The 11,488-nt window shown below is 41.9% G+C and overlaps 1 protein-coding gene and 1 long non-coding RNA gene across 4 annotated transcripts in view; both read right to left on the bottom strand.

Annotated features, from left to right (window-relative positions):
• Window positions 1-228: 228 nt before the first annotated feature.
• Window positions 229-3,950, bottom strand: LOC123513220. Of its 2 annotated transcripts, XR_006677291.1 has the most exons (4): window positions 3,250-3,950; window positions 1,714-1,816; window positions 1,300-1,434; window positions 229-633 (listed from the first exon to the last, which is right to left on the bottom strand). It is a non-coding gene; the product is annotated as an uncharacterized LOC123513220 (long non-coding RNA). The 2 variants fall into 2 exon arrangements; XR_006677290.1 differs by lacking the exon at window positions 1,714-1,816 and having other exon boundaries at window positions 233-633; window positions 3,250-3,917.
• Window positions 3,951-6,594: 2,644 nt separating this feature from the next.
• The window catches only part of LOC123513216 (venom serine protease Bi-VSP-like), a 17,865-nt gene continuing 12,971 nt past the window's right edge, over window positions 6,595-11,488 (bottom strand). For both annotated transcript variants that reach the window (XM_045270261.1, XM_045270273.1), the window contains exons 5-10: window positions 11,130-11,321; window positions 10,278-10,410; window positions 8,823-8,986; window positions 8,516-8,617; window positions 7,894-8,039; window positions 6,595-7,056 (exon numbers count right to left, since the gene is read on the bottom strand). In XM_045270261.1, coding sequence (XP_045126196.1) covers window positions 6,901-7,056; window positions 7,894-8,039; window positions 8,516-8,617; window positions 8,823-8,986; window positions 10,278-10,410; window positions 11,130-11,321 — 893 coding nt within the window. In that variant the 3' untranslated portion in view covers window positions 6,595-6,900. The remainder of the gene's footprint in view (window positions 7,057-7,893; window positions 8,040-8,515; window positions 8,618-8,822; window positions 8,987-10,277; window positions 10,411-11,129; window positions 11,322-11,488) is intronic.

Raw genomic sequence — 11,488 nt, 5'->3', positions numbered from 1 at the left:
ATTAATCAATACTGTGACCCATTTTTACCTTGAGATTTGTTTGACATTAAGGCGGCTCTACGTAGGTCACAAGATTAATGGCTAGTCTTCACTATTTTAATCCCTCCACTTAAGTATCTGAAGCTCTATAAAATCAACAAAGAGTAAGCAGAATCAATATGGAAACGCATCATGGTACTGAAGGGGTTAAGAGAAGCAGAAATGGCCATGTTCCCCCTACTCTCTCTCTCTCTCTCTCTCTGTCCGGGAAGGCTAAAGAAAAGACTATCAAATGTACTCCACTATAACATTTACTTCAAAATTGTCGTAGTGAGAAGGAGAGGCATTTCCGAACACGGCTGATAGAAGTAGTGGAGACGCTGTGACGATAACCAGTGGCAACGTAACACTGAACGTAACAAATACAAAAAGAGTAACAGGAACAGCAACAACAATGATGGTAATGATAAATGAAACAGAATAACAACAGGCAAGGCGGTGGTGGTGGTAGTGGTGGCGATGGTGGTGGTCGTGGAACTTTGGATTGCCAAGATGCCCACGTCACCATGCACCACGTCACCATGCACCACGTCACCATGCAGCACCTCCACGGACAGGTCACCCATGTACTTCCTGCACCAGTACTTGTCAAACCTGCAGAAGTGGAGAGGGGTCACTCTTTGGAGGAGGAGGAGGAGGAGGAGGAGGAGGCTACATTCATCTCACCCTGACAGTCACCCATTGTTGTCATTTACTGCTATTGTCCTCATTAGCAAGAGTCACGACTAGGTGTAAAACTGGCTAAACAAAAGACTGGACGAGCTACACACACACACACACACACACATGAACCAGCTCGCTACAAACACGTTAATTTCTGTGGGTGATCGACTCGTTTACCAGCCTATATACTTGCTAGGGCGTTGATCACCATTACATTGTCGTCTTTAACACCCATCATCACTTCACTGTCTTTCAATGGAGTGGGGGTTTTTTTATGGCATTTGATGTGTTTTATACTTGTGTTTGTGTTTGTGTTAGATTTCATTCTGTTTGTCTGTGTTAATCAGTTTTTCTTAATCTTTGAGTCAATATTTCGTAGTCTTCATCTTCTTAGTCGTGTCAATGCTTATTAGTTTTCGTCATGTTCGTGTCAATATTAATTAGTTTTCATCATTTTCGTGCCAATATGTCGACTGAGTCACGTAACCACCACCACAGTCACCAATCACCACCACCATCACCACCGCAAAACATTACCAGGTCATCTATCCATCACCACCGTCACGATCACCACCACCACCACCACCACCACTTCACCTGTAGAGTACACCTGGGTGCAGTCTGAGGTGTAGCTCCCGATGATGTCCTGCTCGGGGAGTCTTGTGGTGGGGTCCAGGTCCAGGGGCACCACGGGGTCCCACTCCAACACCAGCTCCTCAGTGGTGTGAAGTACTGCGGGGAGAGGAGGGAGGGTGAGAAGGGAGAGTAGAGAGGGAGTATTAAGACCTCCACAACTTTCTAAAGGTCCTAGGTGTAGTTACACAAGATTTTAAGCGTGTTTTTACGATGCTAGTGACAGATTGATAAGATTTATGCGTAATTAACATTCACACACACATACATACACACACACAGTGACCATCAGCTCTACAAGGCTCTCTCGCCCTGTGCTATATATGTACACATCACACCGCGGAGATGAGCGAAACATTGATCCCAGCCTTCACACACCTAACTGAAGACATCAGGAAACGCATCAGCCAGCGATGCGGAGACAGCCATTACGACGGAAGAACATCAGCCTTGCGGTGGTGCCTGGAAACGCAGCCACTCTCTGGACGGAAACATAATGCAGTAGCCCTGCACGCAACGCAAGCGCACGCACACAGCTAAGCACACACACACACACACAGCATCACATCATGTCCAAAGAAAAACAACTCGCGCACACACACACACACACACAGCATCATATCATGTCCAAGGAAAAACAACTCACACACACACACACACACACACACACACACACGGTAAAACACAGTAAATCAAGCTACATAATAGACGGAGAGAGCCAGGAGGGGAAGGAAAGGGAAGACAGCTCGGAGGTTCCCGCCATCGTGACGTCACGGCCTGGCCGGGCGGGGCTGGCGACCTGATGACGTCACGGCCTTGGCCTGGGCCTGGCGGGCTTATATACGTACGTAAATAATTTTGAAAATGACTTCTCTAGAAAACGCCGCTACACCCGAATACTTTACAAATTCTGACTTGACACATACTTAAACTAACAACAAAAATACAAAGAGATTCCAAACTCCAGGATCATTAAAGATTTTTCAAAAGAACTATAAAAAAAAATGTTGGAACATTGATCGCCCTTTAAAAAAAATAAATGTCCGCCCATTCTCACTTCAAAGGAACGAAACACACTTTAAAAGATATAAACAGTGTTTTCCAACACTTTAGAGTGAGTTAGAGCCGGAAATAAATAATTCACAGGGGTACCAACAGAACTATTATTGGAACATTAACACCGTTAGGAAACAATTCTTCTCTCCACCAATTCCACTGACCAGGAAGGCGAAACACTTAAAAACACATCAACTATTTTTTGAAAACAATAACAACTTGATAATGCCTCAAACAAAAAATTTTCCCTGGACGGTCCTGAAAATTTGGCGCCAAAAACGCCCTTACTTAACACAAAAACAACAACAACGCCAACAACAACATGCAGCGCCCTACACACGCACGGAAAACACTTCAAACACAGCGAAATACTTGTAGAAAGCATCAAATCTTACTATTGAGTCCCAATAAGCTTTCCAGGAATAAAGAAAATATTCCTGGATTCCTGGATTCTGGGCGGGCTGGGGCAGGCATATCCAAGATGGCTGCCGGGCTGTGGAGAGGTCGACCCTCCTTTGTATCTCACTTAAAACTTCACCAAACTCAAACCTGGCCATGGCGACTGTATCTTAATGGCTGAGATATGAAAGCTTAGGAACGCGGCAGCATGTCGAGGCAAGACAGGCTTATAATAGCGAGAGATAAGGCAGGTTATGTGAAAAACTAGGGATTCGCCGGCCTCCACCTCAATCAGTTTGTATCAATAATTAGCCAAATATTAATACAAACAGCTAAGTCATAGGAAGATAAAAAAAAAAATACCCAAATAACTAATTATAAAACCTAATCTTCTCACACAGATATTTAAAAATCGTACGGAAGGTGATTATGTTGAGTTATTCCTTGATTGTGACTAACCGTAAACAGACACTGAGACATGGGAAGGCCTGTGTCCTCTTGATGAAGTAGTCCTTCCTCCGTGATCCTGTTTTATGGGTCTGGCCCGGTAATAAGATGATTTGGAGATCCGAAACACCAGTGCAGTCTGTTAATCTTTCACTTGAACCTTGAAAACACTCGTGAAATCCAGTGGCATTTCAAACAGAGCCTTTTGAGTGTAGAAATCTTGTTAATGTCACTAGAATCGTAAAAAACACTTAAAATCCTGTATCAATTTAATCAGAGGCTCTTAAATGTACGTAGCGTAGCTGCTATACCACTCACTTCCTGCCGCCACAAAGGACTGAAAAGGACTAAGAGATGCTGACCCACACACAGCCAATCCACACACACACACACACACACACACAGGAATGCCGGGAAAGTTGCCATGTTATCAAATAATATATCGAATAATTTAAATATCCTAGTTTCCCGACCCACATTTTTCACCTCAGACATAATACACCTCCTCACTTACCCATCACCTGCCCATCGTACATGACACAACCCTCACTCGCTTTCCCCACTACCCACTGGCCTCTCTACTATTGACAGACCACAGGCAGCACACCCCGGTAAAGAGCTAGTTACATTGTTAACCTCTAGGGACATGTTTTGAAGTTTATTCTGCTTACTGTATGGTGATTTTATATAGATTTAGAAACTTATGTGGGGGATTAGAATAGTGAAGACTGGCTATTAATCTTCTCACCTCCATAGACCCTTCCTAATGTGAATAAGATCGTCTAATTATAACCAAAACTCATGGTAAAAATGCATCCCAGTATTGAGGGAGTTAAATCTTATTCTCTTTTCTTTCACTCCGTCTCTGCTATTGGTCGTTTCTCTTCTCTCCTCTCATTTTTTTTTTTCGTCTGTTATCTCCGTTTTTTTTTTTATTCTCCTCATTAGTTCGTTTATTATTATCCAGTTTCTTTTCTCCCTTTCTTTTATTTGTCCTCCTGTTTCTCTTATTTCCACTCATACGTTTGTCTATATTCCCTTATCCTGTTTCCAAATTATTCCCCGTTTGTCTCACCGTTTGGCATTCTCTCTTTCTTAATTCATTACATCTATTACTTTTTCTGTTTTTACGTATGAATATAAGAAGTATGTGTGTATGTATGCATGTATGTGTATATGTATGTATGTGTATGTATTCCTACGGTTCCCTACTTGATGAAGCAGCCTTGATACACTTATTTGTAGCTAAAGCGACATGTCAACTCAAGGGAAGAACTAGAAGCATGGTGGGGGGGGAGAGGGACGGTGAAGGGATAAGTGGATGAGAGAGAGGAAGAAAGCGACTGGGACACATTTTGACCTTGAGATTTGTGTACGATTAGACCATTTTATTGACATTAGGAAGGGTCTATGGAGGTCAGAAGATTAATGGCCAGTCTTCACTATTGTAATCCCCACATGAGTTTCTGAAGCTGTATAAAATCACCAAATAGTCACCAGAATGAATATGGAAACGTATCATGGGACTGAAGCTTCACCCAATGACAGCTGACTTGAAAAATGATGACAGATATAAAGAAGTCACCTTAATTAGAGACGTTTCCACACTTGGTTCTCTTTCCCTTCTGTTATCCTGGCTGTAATGTCCAAGCCAACCTCTGATGAGACTGACTACTGGCTCCTGTCTTTCTTAAGTCTTGTACACGTGTATGCATTATACAGAAGGAGTGAATCTGAATGACGAGTTTGCTATACATCACCATACTCAGAAACACTTCTCTCTCTCTCAAAAAGACACAAGAAAAATCGAAAAAAAGGACAAGGAAAACACACACACACACACACACACACACACACACACACGAGGAAGGAGTACGAGGGGGCGATAAAAACCTTGATAGCTTGACTGGATACATTTTATTTGAGAGGCATGACTTTGACACCGAGACAGAATAGGACTGACAAGCTTACACGTCTGTCTGAGCGAGGCCTAAACAGCCGTGACACTTACAGGCTGTTATAAATATCTTTTTTTTTTCTTCTTTTTTTATATATTTCATTTTATTGATGTAAGCCATATTGAAAGGAAAACAGGGCGTCTATATATTAAGGAGTATATAAATAAAAACAATTAAAAGGAAATAACAATGCTGAAGGAAAGATAAGGTTAAATAAATCACACCGGGTATTGGTGAAGACAAAAACGAAGAAATGTAGAGATTGGGACGAGGAAAAATGTTAAAGAAAAGATTTAACCCCTTCAGTACAGTACCACGACTTCGTATTTATTCTGGTTACCATTAGGCGATTCTATACAGCTTCAGAAACTCATGTAGGGGATTAAATTGACAGACTGTGGCCTATTAACCTTCTGACCTTCATAGATCCTTGCTAATGTAAAGAAAATCATCTAATGACACACAAAACTTAGGTAAAAATGCGTCCCAGTATTGGAGGGGTTAAAAATGTAGAGAATATGAGTTTGTGAAAAGGAAATTAAATAAAAAAGGATAGAATTGTATAAAGTATAGTTTCAAAAAAGACAAAGAATAAATTAGTTGTATAAGAGGGAAAAAATGATATGAAAAAAAATACATGAAAAATAAAAGACAGGATTGATAATTAAGAAAAGAAAACACACAAAATAATGTCCAAAAGTATAAAACAAAGAAAAAAAAAAAAGGAAAAATAACTAAAAGAGAAAAAGGAAAAAAAAACATACGTAACATTTTTTTCACTCAAAGAAAAAGAAGAAAACAAATAAAAAAACAAATGAAAACAGAACACTAGGATCAAGAAAACACAAAAAACTACAAAAAAAAGAAAAAGAAAAAAACAAAACATTTTTCTCACTCGTATAAAGAAAAAGAAAAATAAATAAATAACAAAAACAAATGAAAATAGAACACTAGGATCAAGACGAACAAGAGAGAATCAAAATGCTTAAAAGTGATTCCAATGCCACTTTTCCACAGACAGACGCATCGTAGGAGAGACACGAAGACGATCCAGGAAGACAAGAACAGCGCAGCCAAGCATAATATTGGGGGTAGTTGGCATTGAATTCTCTTTAGGAGGCGACAGGAAGAGATAATGGGTTCGAATCCTCCTCTGACACTATTATTTTTTTTTCAGAGAGAGAGAGAGAGAGAGAGAGAGAGAGAGAGTGTGTGTGTTTGTCCTTATTTTTCTTTTATTTTTTACATTTTGTTTCATTTCTGTCTATCTTATTCATTTTCTTTTTAATTAATTTTTTTTCTATATAGTTTCCAAAAGTTATTCATTCATTTTTCGTTTTTTTTTCTTCCTACTCTTTTCAAAATTCTATCTTCTTTTATCTATGTCTCCAATTATTTATTTCCTTTATAGATTCAATTCTCTCAAATTTTTCTTTTTTTTTCTATTTTCTTTATTTTCTCTTCGTAACATATCTAACGAAAAATTTCCTATAGTTTCTTACATTTCTTTATCTCTCTCTTATTTTCTTTATTTGTGCATCTCTCTCTCTCTCTCTCACACACACTCTCTCTCTCTCTCCACATCCCTCTGTCTATCTCTCACATCCTTACCTATTCCCCTCTCCAATACATATATTCTCTCACTCTATCCCTCTCTCATTCTCTCTCTTTCTTCCTCCCTTCCTTCCTCTCTTCACATCCCAAATTAGTCTAACGAATTGATGATCCAGTCAGTGTAGTGAGTGACTCTTGTATAAACACCAGGGAAATTTGGCTCGGCACAGCGAAAACCAAAGGACACCACCCCTGTCAGACGCCACTTCCCCTCCAGGAACACCACCATCGGGCCGCCGCTGTCACCCTGCAGAGGAAGATTAATTTTAAAGGATTTGAAACGATGTACTAATCCTCACTTGCTCCCTGTTAATAGAAGTGTTGATACAAGATAACCAGGAGTGTGTGTTTTAAGGTCATTGTCGTTTAAGAGAGAGGGAAGGAGAGGTTACTGCCGTGGTGGTGGTGTTTTGTGTGTTTTTAGGGGTGTAGAATGTTAGATAGGGTGGGTTAAGAGGTGTAATTGTGTGTTTGGGTGTTTTAAAGGGATGGAAAGTGTGTTTTTTTGGGTGTTTTAAAGGGTTTATTGTGTGTGTTTGGTGTTTAAAGGAGTAGAAAGTGTTTTTAAAGTGTTTTTTTTATGGGGCGTTTTTTAATGTGTTTGGGTATTCTAACGGGTGGAAAGTTTGTGTTTGGATGTTCTAAAGGGTATATTATGTGTGTTTGGGTGTTTTAAGGAGTATATTGTGTGTGTTTGGGTGTTTTAAGAAGTAGAAAGTGTGTGTTTGTGTGTTTTTAAGAGTATATTGTGCGTGTTTTGTGTTTTAAGGGTTAGAAAAAGTGTATTTGGGTGTTTTAATGAATAGAAAGTGTGGTTTTGGGTGTTTGAAGGGATAGACAATTTGTATTGAATATCTGAAAACGTGTTTAGATGTACTTCAAATTATTCACGTACATTAATTGAGTTTACCCTTTAAAACCATTTTTTTCAAACATACAAATAAGAAAACGTAAACAAACTCATACATTTAAACATCTACTCTAACATTTCTCAATCTTCTGTAAGTTGAATAAAGGAAAAAAGAGAAGATAAAAGAAAAAAAAAAAAACATTGATAAACTTTCAAGGATTCGAACCCACGCACCTGGCAAGCGTCCGTCCCTCCCACACCAGCGCAGAGGGTCGTCTCATCCACAGCAATGTTCCTGAAGCGGCGGTATTTCAAGGCACATTCCGTCTCGCTCAGGATGGGAAGGCGCACGTGCAGAAGAATAGGCGAGGACACGTTATCTGAAGGAGGAGGTGAAGGTGGTGGTGGTTGTGGTTAGATTGAAAGATTCAGAATAATACAAAATAAATCAAGGCTAGATGATTCAATAAAGATATTTTGAGCATTTTTGACCCCTTCAGTACTGGGACACATTTTTACCTTGAGATTTGTGTAAGATTAGACCATTTTTATTGACAATAGGAAGGGTCTATGGAGGTCAGAAGATTAATGGCCACAGTTTACACTATTTCAACCCCTTCAGTACTGGGACACATTTTTGCCTTGAGATTTATGTACGATTGGATGATTTTATTGACATCAGGAAGGGTGTATGGAGGTCAGAAGATTAATGGCCACAGTTTACACTATTCTAATCCCCCACATGAGTCTCTGAAGCTGTGCAAAATCACCAAAATAGTCACCAGAATGAATATGGAACGTGTCATACTGGAAGAGGGGATGGGGGGAGAATTAATACACACAAACAGACACTTACTGAAGGACACAGCGCCCCAGCCAGCTACGTATCCGAAGAAAGCCACTAAAGACTTGTTGTGCAGAGACTCAGAGAGAGGGAGACACACCGGCAACAAATCCTCTGAGTGAGAGAGAGAGAGAGAGAGAGCGTGAGTGAGTGACAGAGAGAGAGAGAGAGATGAAATTGAGGTAAAAAATGCATGAATGAATAAACGGATGGATGGAAAAGTGAGTAAAGTGAGAGATATGAAAGAAAATGGGAGGGAATATTTGTCCTGTTGAGTAAATACACACACACACACACACACACACACACACACACGTACTTCTGAAGCTAACAGGCCTGGAAAGCTTGATGACCGCTATGTCGTTGGCGAAGGAGGTGGGCGTGTTGTAATCTGGGTGGAGAGTCGACTTCAGTATTTCAAAGTCCTCATGGCTGGCATCATCCTCCCTCTGCAGATCGTGGTCCCCTAGGCGAATGACGGTCCTGGAGGGGTGAAGGAGGGATGAGAAGTGAAGGAGGGGTGAGCAGAGATGAAAGAGGGTGAGAAGAACTGAAGGAGGGGTGAGAAGAGGTGTAGACGTGTTGAGAAGGGTGTAATGATTGTGATAAGATGCGCACAGGTGTTCAGAAGTGTAGAGGTGTTGAAAACGGGGTGTAGGAGAATGAGAAAGGGTGTAGTGGTGTTATGAAGGGGTGTAGAGGTGATCTGAAGGGATGTAGTGGATTGAGAAGGGGTGTAGAGGTAACAGAAGAGGTGTAGAGGTGTTGAGAAGGTGTATAGGAGTATGTGAAGGGGTGTAGAGGTGTTGATAAGGTGTTGATAAGTTGTGGAGGGGAAGATGGGGTGTTGGGGGTGAGAGAGGTGTAGATGGGGTGAAATGGGTGTAGTAGGGGTGTTGTGAAGAGGTGTAGATGGGTGAGAAGGAGAACAGAGGGATTGAAGGATGAGAAATAAAGAAAATGTAGAGGAAGGAAAAGAAATGAAAAGGGAAGAAGAAGAAAAAGGAAAAGGAAAAGTTGAATGCAGGAATATGTCTGTCTGTCTGTTTGTCTGTCTGTCTGTCTGTCTGTCTGTAAGTAAGTGTAGCACGAAAAAGAAAAAAAAAACAATAGGAATAAAGAAAAAAAAGAAAAAAAAGAGATATGCAGGAATATGTTTGTCTGTATGTCTGTTTGTCTGTGTGTATTTGTGTCTGTGTGTCTGTGTGTCTGATAAAAACCCAGTAAGAGGAGGATGTGGTGAGAGAGAGGAATTTTCAGGGAGAGGGAGAGGGAGAAGGAGAGGGAGAGGGAGAGAGGGAGAGGGAGAGGGAGAGGGAGAGGGGAGGAAGAGAGAGAAGGAGGGAGAGAGATTTGTGGTGAATATTGACTAAGGTGAAAGGAAATGAGGTGAGGGACAAGTGAACGGTGAGAGGAGGAGGAGGAGGAGGAGGAGGAGGAGGAGGAGGAGGAGGAGGAGGAGGAGGAGGAGGAGGAGGAGGAGGAAGACAACTATTAAGGATGAACAATGAAGGAAGAATGAGAAGGAGAAGTGAAGGAGTAAAAGACAATTTCATCACACTCACACACACACACACACACACACACACACACACACACACACACACACACACACACACACACACACATAAAAAAAACGCAATACCACACGAAAGAAAAAAAAACACTATAAACACACACACACACACACACACAAAACAAATAGACTTAAAATACACAAACTTCCACATAAATAAGCTACATTACAACCATCACCACCACCACCACTACTCACAAGTCAGGTCGGTCCTTCACGCAGTGGGCAGCAGTCACCACGTGTTGATTGGTGACCAGAGCACCGCCGCACAGGAATGTAATGTCGCCCCGGCTGTTCTCATAACCCAGGGCAGCCAGCCAAGGGTGCGAGCCTGGGAAAGGATGCATTGGTGAACGAACGCTTGCTGATTGTGTTAGTGGTGAGGGAGACGGGGAAGGGAAGGAAGGAGAAGGAGGGAGAGGAAGAGGGAAGGAGAGGAGAAGGAAGGAGAGAGGAAGAGAATGAGGGAAAGAGAGATGGACTGAGGAAAAGGAACAGAACGGAATGAGGGAGAGAGAGGTGGGAATAAAGAACAAAGGGAGGGATTGAGGAAGAGAGGAAGGGAATAAGGGAGAGAGAGAGAGAGAGGAAGAAAGTGAGGGAGAGAGGGAGGAAATGAGGGGAAGAGGGAGGGAGAGGGAGGGAGGGAATGATGAAGAGAGGTAGGAGAGAGAGAGAGAGAGAGAGAGAGAGAGAGAGAGAGAGAGAGAGAGAGAGAGAGAGAGAGAGAGAGAGAGAGAGAGAGAGAGAGAGAGAGAGAGAGAGAGAGAGAGAGAGAGAGAGAGAGAGAGAGAGAGAAAACCAAAAATACACCCTTTCTCATAAAAAAAACCATCTTTCCAATAAATTTACCTACAAACACCTGAAAACAACAACAACAACAACAAAAAACAACAAAAACCCAAGATCAAGATTAAAACCACTCCATCCTTTTTAAAATCACTCCCCTACCACAATTTTGACCCCTGGAGGAGAGGCACACACACACACCCTCCCCCTCTGACGTCACACAGGACACTAACACAGACACACACCAAACACTCGATTTACCTTCCTTGGGCTCCGTTCCTCCCACAATCCTCACTCTGGCCAGCTCGTCACTATTGCCACAGGTCTCTTCTTCAGGTAAGAGGTCTGCCCCTACTACTGACGCCTCGATGGTGGTCGGGGCGGCGGTGGTGGTGGTGCTGATAGTGGTGGTGCTGCTGGTTGTGGATGTGGTGGTGGTGGTGGTGGTTTCTTCTGTTTGGTTGTAGTGGTTAGTGGTGGTGGTGGTGGTGGTGGTGGTGGGAGAAAGGTGTGGAGGGTTGAGGAGAGGGAGAGGGAGAGAGAGAGAGAGGGGAATACAAACAGATAGACAGACAGACAGACAGACAATACCTCAATCATACAAGTAAACAAACAAAAAC

This window comes from Portunus trituberculatus, chromosome 5, assembly GCF_017591435.1.
Source record: "Portunus trituberculatus isolate SZX2019 chromosome 5, ASM1759143v1, whole genome shotgun sequence".
In the NCBI taxonomy this organism is placed as follows: domain Eukaryota; kingdom Metazoa; phylum Arthropoda; class Malacostraca; order Decapoda; family Portunidae; genus Portunus; species Portunus trituberculatus.
The sequence above is the reverse complement of the archived record's forward strand: the minus strand, read 5'-3'. Positions and strand labels throughout refer to the sequence as shown.